Consider the following 18,203-nt stretch of genomic DNA (forward strand, 5'->3'; position numbering starts at 1 on the left):
ATCAACAAATAATTATTGCATATTCATGTATGAATAAGTCAGCAAGAGGCCTGTGTGCCTGAAAACACAATAAGTGTCCATAGCTAAAGGAAGCAATAAAAGTAGGTACACGCTGTGACTGACCATGACACATGAAAGAGATAGCTGTCATCACCCATGTGTTTGGTATGTCGGGTCATTGGTCTTGCTTCATTAACTAGGACACCTGTACGCCTTAAAAATCAACCACCTGTTACCATAACAACAGTTTTGTCGTACTGTATTGGTGTTACAAATGATCAGTCCAGATTTGAGTATCTGTGTACGATACAGGTTGCGTTCGTGGAAGAAAATTAACCATGTTATTTTATTATGTAACTAAACTTGCCTTGTCATGCATATTCGAAACAAACAAAATGGAAATTAGGAGTTGAAGTAGCCATATTGGTCAAACTAAAGGTTCTCATAAAACATTCAAATCACAACTAATCTATAACTAAACCAAAAATTGCCATAAACCTAATTTGTGGCATTTTCAAAAAATATCTGTCTAATAACTTTAATTAAAACTAATTAAAACTCAATTTCCCAATTATGGTTGCAACATTTAGACAACATTTACAGTATTGTTAAATTTTAACCAAAAAGTCATTTTTAATTATATTACTTTAAAAATTCAAATGAAATGGGTGTACATTATGAAAATTAAAAAAGGTGAATTGAACTTTAAAAATCAAGATACAAAAAGGACAATACTGATTTCAACATGCAATAAAACTAAGTGATTAAAACTGAAAGGTTTAAAATAAAGTTGACAAAAACAATGACTAAAGTATTGATGACAAGGTGACGTAAAAGATCAACAAGAAGATTAAAACGGACAAATCACCAATAAGAAAAAATTGATCACGAATAAAATTTGATAAAATATGACAAGACCTGGGTGACACAGAGAAAACAAGCGGTAAACAAATTATAAATTGAAATTAAGATGGACAAAACAAAAGAGAAACATGGGTGACATGTAGATATAAGCACACAGGAGAAATAAAAGCAACAAAATTAAGATAGACGTAAATAAAAAACAGAAATGGGTGAATTGAGCAATGGGTACGCGGGACAAAGATGGATTGAGTATCCACCGCAATCAAATGACAAATTAAAATGACTAAACAAAACATGGGTAAAAAATAGATAGCATCAGAGAACATATGGTCAGTTGAGATATTAAGAAATTGGGACGATAAATTGGGGGTAAAATGGGAGCGTCGAGGGAGTAAAACATCTGTAAGGAAGTGGGGATTGAACTAATAGAATAAGGGTGCCAGGGGAACGCAACATCTGTGGTGGTATTGAAACAGGCGGAGACAATTGGTACAAGGGGCAAACAGCTTGTTTAATAGAAAAGGGTCAAAGATACAGGAGAAGGGGGACATAGACCATGTGATTGACACAGAAACAGTGAAGGGAAATAAAGATAAGCAGGGGAGCGAGACAAATTATAAGGAACGAGAAAGGACCTTGAAAAGGGTTAGACGGGCGTCCACTGGGAAAATCCCTCCCCCATGGTGTCAAGTTTTAAACTGTCCGGGAGATTCATTTATTTTTTTTTGCAAGCGTCATTGAATAATGAAAAACTGCGAGTCTGTTTTACTTAAACGGTGATAACGATATACTTTTTTTAGACAATTAAGTCTTTTTTGTAGTTTTTAGGAAATAATTGTTAGAAAAGATAAGAAATGATTGTAGCTTTAGTAATATTTAACTCTATCAATCAATGTCAAAAACAGAATAAAAAAATTGATATAGCCGCAAGTGTTTCTGGCGACAGTGGATTTCCGGTTTTTTTTTATCTGAGCAGAAATAAAAGTTTGGAAAATAAAATGTGTGTTTAAAAAGTCAAATTTAATAAACCGTTTCAAAATTTAAAAAAAAAATATAATTGTTCTAACTGTGAGAGTTCATCTGCCCATATCATAGTGGACAAAAAGAGGCGTGGTGATAGTAATTGATTATAATTCTACACCAACATGGTATCATGCAAAATTATGGATACTCAGGAGTGGTCGATGACAGTAGGATGCGCAAATGGACCAACTCCTCAATCGGGATGAGACTCGAAAGACTATAAATTAAATTTGATAACCTAAAAATGATAAGAAGATTTTTCTATGGCAGCCATGAGCAATAAACTTACTTTGTATTTTGTTGTAGATGATGATTAAAAAATCACATTGATTCTTATTTGCGAGATTACATTTAGTAAGTAAAACATTCACTGGTGTACTAGTGTACTAATTCAAAAGACATCTATACATACAAAGAAACTAGCAGTATAATATAGACATAAAATTATTAGAAAATATAGAAAATATATATTTTCTACAAATATTGTATAATTAATATTAACTCTAGCCTTCATACATTTGTGTGTCATCAATGGAAGTGAAAAATCATATTACATTAGACATTTTATAATTAAATTATAACATGTTAAGTGCATTAATAATAATAATTAGACAATGACTATTGAGGACTTAAGCCACATCCTCGAGTTCTAAAGCACAGAGGAGAATAAACATTTATTTTATCCTGCAACAAGAGGAAATTACATGACTTGCACTGCACAAAAAACAAAAGATGAAAAGTATGTCAAAAAAGTACAGAAGATGGTAAAAATGAACACTGTAAGCTACAATGTTGTATACTGGGCCTATACGCATGTCTGCAGATAAATCTTTGCATGAAATGATCATCTTTTTTTTCTCCACATCCTGAAATAAAAGCTCGATATTGTTTTAGGTTTTTACATCTTTGACTTATACTAATAGATGAGATGAGTAGTTCATTAAATTGAAGTTAAACATTAATATTGCTACTGTGTTTCACTTAAAAAAAAACAAAATCCAATTTCAAACAAATTCATACTTATGTTTTCATTGACTATACTAATAATAATATAAATGTTACTAAAGTCTGTTCTAAGTGTGGTATAGAAGAGAAGAAAACTAAGTCACTAGATTTAGGAGCAATTCCAGAATATTTATACATTATCAAATAATATAAATTTTAAATAATTGTAAATTGACAATCAGGACAATTAGGCAAGTACCGAATCATGATAGATGTACCCTAATATAAATACACAAAGTCAAATATATTGTAATTCATCGATCTAATTAATCTTTGATTACTCTTATGTAATGTTTTTAATAGCTAGGCCTAACCTACCACTACTACTACTACCTAGACAAGTGTTTCTGGAACATTTACTCTTTTTTAATACTGGTTTTTCCGTTTTGCAAATTTTTTTGTTGTTTTTAGTTTCATGGTTGCATTTCTCATGGTTTTCACAAGCGCCTTGAGCACTTTGTGGATATGTTCGCTCTATAAATCTTATTATTATTTATTATTATTTGGAGCCAATTTATTCTGGTAAATCCTGAAACACCTGCTTATCTTGAAAAAAAACTGACATTGATGGAATTAAACTCTTTTTATTATATAACTGTGTCATACATTAAAAAAAGAGAAAGATATTCCTTGGATGTAATTCAAAAATATTTGAAATCAATTGATCCATAATTTAAAAGCTTCCTTTTTATACGGAAATTCAGAAATTATTAGTCGACAGGAATTTCAAAATCTTGGGAAAAGTCACAACAGCTCTATAAAGTCTACAAAATGTATTATATTTGACAATTTAATATGACGGGAGGAGGAGGCGGAGGTTGTCTATTAACCATAAAATATAAACATAATTACATTAACAAGTAATTTTTCTTTAAAAATTGGTTCATCTGCCCTTAGGCCAACCTTTTTAAAGAAGTTTAAAGATAAAAAACGAAAATAAGTTCAATAATTCAATATTTTTTAATTGGTTAACAGCTTTTAAAGTTGAGTTTGGGCAAGTATTTTTTGTATTTTTGTATTAATATTTGTCCTCAGTGAGGAAATTTGGATTAGGCCCTCCACGGACCCACGGCAGCCAGCAGTGCAGCGCCTACCATATTAGGCAATGAGAGTAAAGCATCTTGCCTAAGGATGCAATTAGTATGGTACAGATAACCTCGAACCCATGCCTATCACATGCTAGTCCGATATTACCATTACACCATCACTCTCCAGTATATACAGCACCCGCCACGATTTCTAGACGGTCTCCCATCCAGAACGCAACCGGGCCCAACGTTGCTTAACTTCGGTGATCTGACGAGAACCGGTGTTTCAACGCAGTATGGCCGTATTCAAAAAGTACTAAAAAGAAGGGCAAGTACGGAACATGAGGGCCAGTATGGCAAGAAACTTAATAACTGTTTAAACAGGTTAGTGATCCTTTAGTGTGCCATGCCAAGTGCAATACCTGTTTTGACCATCATGGAGGAAATAGCTAAGATCTAGCCATTGAGTGTTCTAGACATTCTGAGGAGCAGATACAGCTGAGGAGATCAAACATTAAGTACTGTTAGTGTTAGACCTACCCTGTAGAACCATCTACCCTTAAACATTATGACACTCAGTCATCATTGGAAAGCTTCAGAACTCATTTGTTTTTTAACTTTTTTGACAGTACTAAGAGCACTATAAAAATGGAACAATTGATTGATAGATTGATCAGTAATCTTACATCTACAAAATCCCTAAAATCAAATTGTAATAACTGTATCTAATTTCAAATAAACAGGGCTAAATTAACTTTAAAACAGCAAAAAAATGTACGTATTTTTCTGCTCAATTCATCAAGTATAAATGCCTCTATCTTGTGACATTGATAATCTAAGTCAATACAAAAAGTTAAAAGCATTTTTGTCTGTATGAATCATGTGAGAAACATTTTAATTTATGACTCGATGAATACAGAACAAACATTAAAAAAATATTTAAATATGCCTCATCATAACACATTTTAAAAAGTGGGTGCTCAGGATGAAAAGTGACTGCACTATTTTCAAAATCGTGATCTGTAATTCGTCCGAAATTCTTGTTTTTATTAATGAAGGTAGTTTACGTGTTCAGAACTCGACAGACGTTGATTTGGAATGACATAACTGGGTTGTCGTAGACCAAGCATGCCATAAATGGAATTAATCTTCTTTGCCAACAATCTTATTATCGTTTGCTGTAAAAACTGTGTATTCTCTTCACTTCATTGCTTGCTTCATTAATACAAAATTATCCTAAGTGGGTGAAAATGTTTCATATGGGGTTAAGGTGAAACGTCCTAGTCTGGTGGACTGCAATACGATGACACAACTTCTGCAATGTCGTAATATAATGGAATAGGCTTTGAACAATACCATGAAAGCCCCAGTGGTCTAATGGTTAGGACATCTGCATATCAAGTAGAAGATTCTGGGTTTGAATCTCTGTTGGAACAGCTGTTCTTATTCCTACAGATTTCCTAATCTTTATCATTTCAAATTAATGAACATTCCATATACCCCCAGGCAGTTTAGAATTGATTCTTTACCTGTTGATTTATAATTTAATTTAAGTTATCAATTTGTACTAGTTTAACTGGCAATAAACCATTGGCAATATGTCTCATGGTATCGAAGGGTACAAACACGAATCACTAATTTAATTCTTATTCACTCATGTTACGTAAATTTGATGGTACTTTCTGGTCAGTACAGGAAACTGATCACACAGGCAGTTGGCGACAGACAAATGTCATAATCCCAGAAATTCTATATTAACCAGTAAACACCAAGGATATAAAACAGATAAAAGGAAATGGGCTACTGAGTAAAAGCAAGCAATTTCAGGGACATTTCTTTACAAGACCTTTATTTATGTTCTAGATTGAAAGTGTATTTATCTTTAAATTACAATTAGGACTACTGCATCCTCAAATATATGATTTGAAATATATGATATTATAAAATACTATATAAAATAGTAATAAAATTATGTAAAAATCCTCTCAATGGAAAAAAAGCTGAATCAAAACAATAAAGTAAAAAAGGCCAAAAAGAAAGTGCCAAACTGTTGGAAAACACCAAACTTTCGTCAGATACACGATTGTATAATTTACATGATATATAAAGTAAAGATATTTATATATATATCAACATTATTCTACATTTTAATAAAGATTATTAAAATGTTTAAGAAATATCATAGAAGAAACAAGCCAAAACTCAATTATTATTAAACACTGCCCTCTATAGTTATTTATAAATTTCACTCATTGAGAAACTTGTATACTCCTAACATTTGCTTCAACTGAATTTCACATTATGAAACAAGACAAAATCTAAATACATAAACACAGTACCAGTATGCAAACCTGAATCTAAACTGTTTATAAAAATGTAATATTCTATTAGGTTATGTTAGCTTTTAAACACTTTTTAACAAAGGTACGTTTTGTCTTATTAGATCGGACCGCTCATGGGCTTGCCCAAAATGACAGAGATCATTGTTGATTATTTTCATTATTATTATTATTTGATTTTTTTTTTTATAGTAGGAACTTTGGAAAGTTCTGGTTTAGAGGGAGTTTCTTTACTATTTCAGTTTCAAGGTAAAACTAAAGGTAAATTATTATTAATTTTTGTATTTGAAAAGTTCCTTCTTGTTTCATATAGTACTATGGTTATAGGCAAGACTGAAAAATGTCATAAACTATGTTTATAGGCAAGACCTCAATAGATACAGTACAGCATTATGCTCCAAAGACAAATTACTGGGGGAAAAAACCAAACAATGACATGCTTTTAAAACAATATATCTACTATCTTATAATTTGTAAGACCTAAATAGCTATACTACAGTAAACAGTATTATCCATGTACAATAAATTATTAAAAGGTGAATGAATATAGACCATTCCTGTTTTGATATAATGACGCAGCTTGGATGGTCGCATTAATCAAGTCAAATTACAAACAAATATGTTGAAAGAGAAAATGAGTGACAACACCAGCTACTAACTTTGGGTCTATAGACAATAAAAAGGTGATAAATATTTTGCCAAAGGTTCTGGTGAAATGTATTACTTTCTGTTGGGTTCACTTGGGTTTCACGTTTATGTTGCAATTCTGCACAAATCATCCTGTGAGGAATGTTACACATTTGCTCTGTAGTTCATGTCTGTGAATATAAACAATAGATCACACCACAGATTCTAAAATACCTTCTTTGCTACCACAAACAAAGTAGTCTACAGTGGCGCTGGATCAAGCATTTTGAAGAAGGGTCTAAAAATAATGTAAGTTCTGAATTTAACCAAAGTCCTATCTTTAGTAATTTTCTGAATTTAGTGGGTATTTTCATACAGTACATTCAGTGCCCAGTAAGAATTGGATAGAGGCTTTTCAAGAACAACCTATTTGAAGGAGAAAATAATGACATCTACCACTAAGTAGAACCTTAACAAAAAACATAGTGTAGAAGTTACTAATTGTCAAAATGAAGATTTTTTTTATGTAATATAATTTTCTTACTACTTATTTCTTTCTACATTACTGCAGTAAGGTTAATAATACTGCAAAAAAATGATTATTTAACCAATTCTAAAAGATCCTCTGGACAAATAAAGTGGACCAAAAATGCATTTTAGAACATTTTGAGAGGCCTATATACTTTCAGGTGTTAGTATATCTGGTAGCCTTTATTAGGTCATCGATACTGTTGACAGGGATATTACAAAACTTTTACCACAAAAAGCAAATAGGAAGGATGTATGTACATGACTTTAACTTATATATTAGAATATTTTGGATCCAGGGTTTGATAAATAGTATAAATTCCTTTCTAGAAGATTTGGAGTTAAACTAAACAAAGGCATTATTGTTAAGATGTTAAATGTTTGATAAGATGAATGATGTGCCAGGCTACTAATGACACAGAGAAACTTAAATGTATTAATATTTAGTGCATGTTCACATGTACAAATTAAGCCAAATGTAAACACCTTTCTCATGGATTTTATGAACCCCAACGAATATCGCTTCACATAAAAAGTTTTCCATGATTATTAGTATTAATAGTACTATTAGTTATAGGTTTTCCTTGAAATGAACCATTGGTAAGATCCAGTTTCTATGGATTGTAAACACTAAAATCACAGGTTTTCCATGGATAACAAAACTATTAAAATAATAAGTTTGGGCTATTGATTGTAGACATAATATTAGCATATAGATTTTCCATGGAATTAACAATAAGGAATAATAAGTTTTCCATGAATTATAAACTTATAATACAGGTTTTCCATGGATAACATAACACTTTTCATTTTAGCCCTATAAATACGTTTTCTATGGTCTTGAAAAGTTTCCCATGGATTGTAAATCTAAAAATAAATTTCCATGGATTAGGATAGGTTTTCCTTGGAATAAACAACTATTAAGAAAATGGTTTCATGGATTGCAAAACTATTGGAATATGTTTTTCCATGGATAACAACAGAATAACAATGTAACATTATAACGTTTCAATGGATTGTAACACGTTATCAGGTTTCCTGAAAACACAACAATTTAGGTTTTTCATGGATTGTTAAATACTATAAAGATTATAGAGTTTTCTCCATGGATTGTATTAACACTATAACACAAAAGAGAATTAAAATAATTGAACTGACAGATGTTGCTTCATGTGTGTATTATTATGAAATATGATACCTAGATATTTAACATAATAATTAGAAGTAACGTGATCGTTTCTAAATTTAACTCGATGGTCTACTACAACTTGTTATTGAACTATGACGTCCAACAGAACAAATACAGCATCAAATAATATGCACAGTTCTTGCGCATTTAATTTGTGTATGTTGGTATTATATTTTTATAATTTAACTTCTTTAACTTTTTAAAATTTGTATGTAATACATAGCATGCTTGTAGCTATTTCTTTGTCATTTTTATCGTTTTTTTTTCATACACTACGGTACAATAAATAATATTGGGCCACAATTTGATGGTGTAAAACTAAGAAAACATAGAACACTCAGTTGTATAACTTTTATATGATATGTTACAGTCTCTAAACCACTACCGTATTTATAAATTTTAAAAAATTCTTAAGAACTTAGAAATACTCGCAAGGTTTTATGAAATACATTATTACAAAAATGATGTGAATGTGCTATGACCCTGAACTATACATTATGAATGTTCCGATGACCCTGATCAACTTAGTAAAGTTTCAACTGAATCATATAGTACTTAAGCATAAAGCACGTCTTATAATCTCTTAATGAATGTTTCAACATATCTGGTGAAGGACAGTGCAGTGCCAAATGTTTACATTCTACAAATTAATTTCATATATAAAATTTCAAAATTGCGGGTCTCTTAGGGCTTAGCCACTGTTTTTTCTTTCCCTCGTTAGTTTTGATTTTTTTTGATAAATATTGAAAATACAAGCATTAAAAGTATATTACCTATCCTATGTTATATGTTTATTGAATGACTATATCAAAAATTAATTTGGCCAAGAAAATGTCAAAAATTGTGGTTCTTAGAAATATATGAAATAATAAGTTTTATCTTTTTTTTCTGTTTTATGTGACATTAATACATCTATACTACTGTCATATAATAATTTTCAACCATAAATTAAAAATAAAATATACATTTTTTAAATGATTTTACAGTACATACACATTTATCATTTTAATTATATTATATTCATCATGTTGATTTGTTTTTCAAATAAATATTCTACTGTATTTTACACATTTTATCATATTGAAAATGTGATTGCTTAGCAATTACTGTTCTTTGCGTTTTCGATTGTTGTGACCAAATAAAAATGACCAGATATTGAACAAATCAGTATCCTGTTTTTCAGAATTTAAAAAAAGTTAAAAAAAAAAGAAGAAAAGTATTGTCCGTTTGAGACACAGACATCAAACATCATCATGACACTAAAGTTAGTAGTATTCATGGCCAGTCTAACAGAATGTCAACAAAAGCAACGCTTCGATAACGATCTTTATTATATAAGTTTAATAAACGAGGTCGCTATACTGACCTGTGATGGATATCAAGATGAACGCCTGTTTTGGCTGTTTGATATACTTTAGTAACAATCTAACTACACTGATTCAATCTCTGAAAGAATGGTATTATAGATAAGTTTCTGATTGGCATATTGTGGGGAGGGGGTCAGCATATCTACTTCATATTTATTTTGGATAAGATAAATGACTAATCTAAAAGTATATTTTGTGCCTAGCTTACCTGGATAAACTAACAAGGGCCTTATTCTCTCGGAAGAGCAAAATATACTCGAAAAGTAGAAAATTCATTGAACACCCCTCTCCATAAATGATACAGTCCCCAAACCACGTTCTCAATTGGTTTTATATCACATGGCATGCATTATTTCTACCATTTTAATGATTAGGGCTACTATTGCACTGTCTGGTGAATGTGTGTTCAAATAACTTGGAGAATGGCCATATTGATCTACTTCTCTACATGACAGAAAAATCAAAGAGCCACTCTTTTCAATGGCCTAACTTCTGATGATCAAGAAAAAAACGCAGTGAATTAATCTAATAAAAATTCAAACACTACGTTCGTTTTAAAATAATAAATGTTTTTATTCATTTAAATTTGACTCTGCATCATTAAACAGTCAAATTCGACTTTCTACATTAACAATAACATTCAGAATTTGTGTACCAATTTTAATTCATTTAAAGTAAACATACAGTGCTATTGAATTTTCTCTTTCTACTTTTTACTTACAGAAACATTGGGGAACATGGTAATTATCAAATGCTATGTTCAAGGTCGTCTTAATAAAATAAATTAGGACGCAACAATCAATACTGCGTACAATAAATATACATTGTACCTTCTTCCACCCAGAAACGAGGATGTACTCGAAGACAGACACATTACATGTGACATACAAATTGCGTCCTAGACCCTGTTTCAACATGTCTACACAGCAGGAAGTGAACAAGTTTGGACAAAACTGAAGATACAGAACACACGCTCGTTCACACCTCACGTACACGCATTTAAAAATGTTTAATCATTCAGCCCAGAAATTTGGGAAGATAAAAATGATTTAATTAATTTGAAGTGCATAAAACACACTATAAGACAAGTTTAATTTAAATTGATGGTTTATGTTTGAAATAAAGCCAACACACGTTACATAAACAGATATTGTTGACTCATTTGGTCATTATCGTATTTGAAAATTGAACTTAAACATTTACAACACTACATTCAATTTAATTTCATGTGAAGTGAAATGTAATGCTTTCAAATTTTGCTACTAAACAAAACTATATATTTTTAAAACTTGTTAAAAGAGAATTGTATAAAAGGGAATTTAACAGTTATAATTTGTGCTAGGTAGAATACTTTGACGACGAATTTCCTGCTTACACCCCACACTCAGAATAATTACATATTTGAACTTTACCAAATTTGTTATGTTATATAGGTGTGCTTGTAAGCTTTAACCTGAGGGTGGGTTCCTCTCTGTACAATATAAATATATTCTATTTTATGCTACAAATCTAATGTAACTTAAATTATAATAAAAACAATTTAACTACATATAAAATATATGGAAACATTGCTATTTAAAATAACCAACGAAAAATGTATCGTTACTAAGTTGATGATTGTAAAACATTGTACAACATTGACATGGTTGGTCAAGACAATAAAAAAAGGCGGTGTGAAGACGATAAGAAAAAGCGGTCAAAGTTGACGCATGAACAGGTATGGGGGAGAATTGTTGTAAACAACAAGGGGACAGTGATGAGAAGACATTTCTGTTATAATTTGACATACGGTAATTTACTACAAATTTTTTACACATGGTATTTGAAATTGAGTCATATAAGAAGGTCGGACACCAAGCTTTATTTTTTTCCTAATTTTTATCCATCACGAATGGAAAAGTGGTACGATAGGGCGGGTCATTCTAAAAGCTTCTCGGATTGGTTTACACTTCGATGGGTGTGTAATGCAAAATCGGTGACATCGATTTTCTTTCTTTCAAAATGAGTTGATAAAAAGAGCGATACATAAAATGACCGTAAGTAAAGTTGTTGTCTATTTTCGTCCATAAGTTCTAAAAGTGTATGTTTGAGAAAGTACTTATAAAGAATAATAATAAATATGTGTTATCCAATATCAACAGTTCCAACAGTTAAAGAGGAAAATAAACTGAATGAAACAGTGTTATTAACTAGTGAATACAAAAAAAACAATATTTATAGTCAATACATCATCAAGCCATCGAACATTGTATATGTAGATAAAATGCACTTTCCAGGTAAAACAGTGGTATGTTTATTATTTTGGCCGTTATTATACCTACATTAAATAATAAACTATGAACGACAATAATATTTTGGCAGGTGTAATTCCAAGTAATGTTTTATAAAGGAAGAAAGAAAACTATAAAATTCAATTTACACAAATGTATATATATTCTCAAACGATTAATTTGTCAACAAGTTTCAAATTGGAAGAAATTTATAAAGAAAGAAATGATTTCAAATCTCTGGTGGATACAGACAGGCATTTTGATTGTCAGTAGATGAAAGTGATTCGAATTCTACAACCATACACATAATTCTAATTATTAGTCCATGGAATTTTAACAGTCTTTTACGGCAGTTTGTTTTTCTAAACATTTATAATTAGAAATTCTTAAACATGATATTCAATTTGAAGAAAATTAAATTTGTGAAAACAGTATATAAAACAAAAATAAAAAACTAATAAATCAGAATTTTGGAACGGATTTTGAGTTTATAGTGCATATGTTGAAAAAAATGATGGTGGCTATAGTACAGGGTTTTTTACTACAGTAAACAATTTTGCTTAGCAGTTGCAAAACCTAACAAGTTATTACAAAACCAATAGAATGATTTTCAGTTTAAAGACTTTCAGCACAAATTATAGATTTCACTTAAAAACCAAAATAAATTTAAAAACAAAAACATGTTTTTTTTTCTTTTTTGATTCAATTTTTTAAAGTGAATATTTATTACTTGACATTAAAATATTTAACAAAATGGCCTACATATTATTTAATCTTCAGTTTTCATGTTTTTGGGGGACAATACATCTTTAATAATGCTGTTTGCAATTGTGCAAATTTTTCATTAGGAAAACGGTCACACAAAGAAAAATGTTCCTGACCAAATAGCACAGATCAGGCCCGTAGCCAGAATGCATCAGAGGGAGGTTTTCTTGACACCAAGTAATTTGCGGGGTCCAGGGGGCGAAGGCCCCTGGAAGCTTTGGCTCTCGGAGCAATTTCGGTTGTTTTAATAAGCTTACAGAGACATTTTTTACCTATTAAAATCTGAGTTATGCAGAGAAATTATATAGTACAGTATATATGGAAGTTAGTAGTACTGATCAGGAAATACAGCTTTATTGTTGCAAAAAAGTATATTATATTAGGTCCTTTAATAATTTCTTATCCTATAAACATAAAAAACAAATAGTACCGTATATTTCGGTGTACAAGTCGCACCTGTGTATAAGACGCACCCATAACGGAGCCTGAAATATTAGTATTTTTTATGTAGTCGATGCATAAGACGCACTTATTTCTAGGCCGAAATTCAAACATTTTACAATCAAAACAATGGTATTTTAATAATAAAACAACGATATTTGAGACATATTTATTAGAATCAAATGATATAATTTTGTTTGATTGCCTTTATTACATGTAATCAGTCTCTACTTCAACTGAACGTTCAATGAAAAGGGAAATCCCCATATTGTTTCAGTTACAATGCACTGTGTGGGTAGGGCTAGCTTATGTCTATTTAAGTAACTTTAATTTCATATTATTTAAATATATACCTTCTTATTGTGTGTATGACCATTATAAAATCAATCCAAATGATGTTCAGTTTTTTGGGCTGATAATGAACCAGGAATATCATGTTGGGTAGGCCTATATGAAAATCTTTCCTATTTCCATGCATGCATTACAGCAATATGCTCCTTGCCTGGTGGCGAGCACTGTTGGCCATATACACTATGAGATTAAGGGAAGCTACTTAACACAATAACAACACACTCTTTTAGATATCACTTGACATACGAACTATTGCCTACATGATTATAAAATTATGTGATTGTTGACATAGAGATGTAATAAAAATAAACCACCGTGATCAAGGGAAATAGTTATTGTGTAATTAAAATGTGACACCACCGTAATTAATGGACTCTTCCATAAATGTGTTGCGCTGTGATGCTGCATGCTGCTAGAATACACACCCGCGAGTTCAGAGAGTATTACTAGGCCTGGGTAGAATATCTAATGCGTACTGTAATATTAATTAATACAGTCAAGGATGACAATTTACCTTAACTAAAAATTCAATAAACTTGTTACCACACTGTGGTTAGACAAGAGTAAGTAACTAGCTAGGCCTAAATTGCAGAGTAGTACACTATTTTTAATTAATTTAAGTATTAGTAGGTAATTAAATTAATTAGGGTAACATTTAGAGGTCAAATTTGCATGTCAAAAGTGCGTCTTATACACCGGCCGAAGCACGCGATTGGTCAGTCCATTTTTCTGTCATATTTATAACCATCATCTCTCAACAATCTCTCGATCTCACGCTCAGCAGTGACTTTGACATCGGACAATCTGTATTTTCGATCGATTTAAACATAGTCAATAGAAGTAAAATGATGATAATTAATTGCACGATTTTGGAAGTGGGGCCTTTGTTTTTCAAGGGGGGTTCGCTGGTAAAAGGGGGGTTCGCCCGAAACCCAAAAAACCCCCCTGGCTACGGGCCTGCAGATAGGTTTTTTAAAACATATAATACCTAAGCTAAATTAGAAAACTCATAAAATAAAATCTAAGAAAAGATTGAGTTAAAAAGTTTGTTTTTTCACACACAAATAAAGATAGGTTGCCTAGTGTGTTTTATTTACTACAAAACTGGTTTTTGTCATGAAAGAGTCTGAAGAAGCCACCTTTTAAGTGCGGCCTAGTTCTCACTCACTAACTACAATGTGTTCATTTTACAGTATCAAATATCTTATTGCACTTAGTTGAAAAATGAATAAATAAAAAAATAAAACAACGATAACTACTCTTTCTGGATGACAGGATCCGCTATGTTACGGGTGTGATAGGCTGGAAACGGGTTTAGGGTTCGTCGATTTGCTCATTGTTGGCACATCAACAGACGGAAAGTACACAAGTAATGTAATATTGCCCTTGACCTTGACGACACCCAATCTCAATGCGTTCTGCAGGCAACAATCGCTGAACTTGATTGCATGTCGGTAATCGTGTGAATCAGTAGGCAATTTTAGTCGCTTGGCTGAGCAACAACGACTTATCTGCGTACCAAGCGTGTACTCTGTTTACACGTTCATACCGGTACATACCACAAGGCCAAGAATCAAAGGGATTTATTGTGGGTTTATTCTACAGGTATTTTACAACATAAACATATCTGAACAACTAGGATCTTAACAAAAAAGATTGCTAAGGGCAAAAACAAGCGGGATAATCATTTCTTTAAAAGGTAATAACCGAACAATTACTGAAAAATCTTTTATCAGAAGAGAATCAATAAACTTCAAATTAAAATGAAATACAATATCTTAGTCAGCATATGGTATATACTCAATATCATTTACTAATTAATACTAACCAAAATGCTTATAATAATTGTTTACCAAAACCTGTCTAAATTATGTAGTTCCTTAAATTGACCTTTTCCAATAAACTCCTCTACAACAAATTGATACTGATTTAATATAATAATCTAAATTTAAAGAAAAGTATAAAATATTTCAAACAATAAAATACAATCCATTTTTTCTCAAAATCAATAATGTCATAATTAATATGCAAATATTGAATCGGTTATCAGTATTCCTGATGATGATCAAATAAAGATCGAAACGTTGAATCATTATTTGGAGTCAATTTTATACTATGTTATTTAAACAAATGTTGATGTAATCAAAATTTTTGGAGATGCCAATGTGCTGTAGCAACAAAGATGGAAATAGTAGCAACAACATAAAAGTAGCAGCTACATAAGTGGAAGTATCAACAAGAAAAGCAGAAGTAGTACTAGTAGTAGTAATAAAAAAAAGGAAGTAGAAGCAACAATAGTGGAGGTAGCAAAAAGAACAGTGGAAGTAGCAAAGAATGTGGAATTAACATCAACAGTGGAAATAACAGATACAAACACTGGAAGAATGGTAGCAGTACCACTTAGTGGAAGTGTCACCAACACTAGTATAAGTGTTATTGACAAGAATCCAATAGCAACAAAAGTGTAGGTCAACTACAGTAGAAGTAGCATCCACAACAGTGGATGTAGAAGCAAAAACAGTGGAACAGCCACACAAAGAATGGAAGCAACAGCAATAGCAAAACTAAGTCATCAACAGTGGAAGTGGAATTAACATGTAGCATCAATTCTAGTAAAAGTAGTAGCAACAGCAGAAGTACAGTACTAATTAAAACATTGAATGCAAAGCCAATCAAAGTGAATAAGGTAGCAACAAAACTAGAAGTAGTACTAAAACATTAAAAATAGCAAAAACAACATTGGAAGTACAGTGGAAGTTAGTACTGTACAATTATTACCAAAATCAGTGATATAGCAAGAATAGAAGAAAGCATGATTGATAGTAGAAAAAGAAACCAGTTAACTGCAAAATTAAGGGCAATCAACCCATTTAAAAAATATGACCTACAATCAAGTACACAAGTAAAGAAATTAGAGCAACAACAAATATTGATCTAGATAGGACAACCTTGAGATATTTTAATTATATTACTGTTATTATAACCTGAACTACTGGTTAATTGTTGTACACAGATAAATAAAAGATTTGCAACCTATTTAACCTTTTAGTCATATCGGAAAAGTTTAGTTTTGCTTGGATGCTTCAATTTTATAGAAGAAATATTAGCAAATGTCAAAATTATTTTTTTTTTTTTATGTGGGAAATATTGATTTATAAATACTAGTGCTTAGCAACAAACTTAACAGTTATTATTTTTAGATATGATTATATTGTTATTCAGAAAGAAGAATATTTGTATGAATAAAATCAGGTCAATGATGATGCTAATTATTTTTCTTTTGTGACATAAACCATTTTATTGTATTCTTTCCCTAACATTATATCAATACAATTGAATCAGTAATATTTATTAATTCTAACCTATTCGTCCTCATATTTAAATTTTTTTTCTTCTCCTTGATTTTAATTAAATTCTCTTTCATTTTATTTTCTTCGTATTTTCTCCTTTTCCATACAGTTTATCCGGTAGAAATATTATTGTATAAAAGCAAAATGAATTATGGTAATCTACACATAATGTAGTAAATGTATGACATAGGCCTAAATTCAAAACAAAAGTACAACTGCACTTTAAAGGAAATCAATTGGTGGTCTTCAAAATGTAACACAAAGATTGATGTGTCTGAAGTACGTCTGATCAATACGTCAGGCAGTAACCATTAAAACAACTTCTATAGATGTTATTAATAGAATCTTATATCATAATGCTATAAAGCATGGTTGTTCTTTATTCTGAAACCATGAATTGGATTGAATTTATACTTTTCTTTTACAGATCCAGAGAGTTAGAAAAAAGTTTCTTTCTTGGTTTCCATACAAAAAATGTTATCAATGGGAATCCCACAAACACCAGGAATCAAACACACATCAGGAATTATTCATCAGTTATTTGGAAATCTCATAATCAATCCCACAATCATTGGGAATCCCACAATCATTGGAAACCAAACATTCATTGGAAATTCTACATCAGGAATCACACATAAATAGTTTTATAGTCTGATAGCCTAGATCATAGCCAGAAGAAGGATCGTCATTTTCAGTTCATCCACTTGGAAATCCATGGTATAGTCCCACCTCCAAAGTTCTAGCACATTTCACGTACAAGGGAGGTGGGCTTAAAATATCCGCATCAGTACGGTATATAAATATAAATGATTTGTTTGATTTCTAGTGGCATCATATCTTACCTCCACAAGATGATTATCAGGACCATACAGCTCCTTGTCGAGTTCAATGACAAGACTCTTGAAAAAAGATGAAAACTTCCTCTTTTGCTTTGAATCATACTTTGGTCCACTAGCCTGTTTACAATTATTAGTCAAAATAAATTCAAACAAAAATTTAATTTATTTTGCATTCATATGAGTGAATTAAATAAAGGTAAAAAAAATAACAAGCAAG

The 18,203-nt window shown here is 31.1% G+C and overlaps 2 protein-coding genes across 7 annotated transcripts in view; one reads left to right on the forward strand and one right to left on the reverse strand.

The window, feature by feature from the left end:
* Positions 1–18,203, forward strand: part of LOC140055996 (tRNA endonuclease ANKZF1-like) — a 344,549-nt gene that overhangs the window by 71,201 nt on the left and 255,145 nt on the right. The gene's annotated exons all lie outside the window — the stretch shown is intronic.
* Positions 1–18,203, reverse strand: part of LOC140055646 (SWI/SNF-related matrix-associated actin-dependent regulator of chromatin subfamily D member 1-like) — a 125,759-nt gene that overhangs the window by 27,736 nt on the left and 79,820 nt on the right. For all 6 annotated transcript variants that reach the window (XM_072101042.1, XM_072101010.1, XM_072101002.1 and 3 more), the window contains one exon: positions 17,990–18,103. In XM_072101042.1, the coding sequence (XP_071957143.1) occupies positions 17,990–18,103 (114 nt within the window). The remainder of the gene's footprint in view (positions 1–17,989; positions 18,104–18,203) is intronic.

Source organism: Antedon mediterranea, chromosome 1 (genome assembly GCF_964355755.1).
Source record: "Antedon mediterranea chromosome 1, ecAntMedi1.1, whole genome shotgun sequence".
In the NCBI taxonomy this organism is placed as follows: Eukaryota; Metazoa; Echinodermata; class Crinoidea; order Comatulida; family Antedonidae; genus Antedon; species Antedon mediterranea.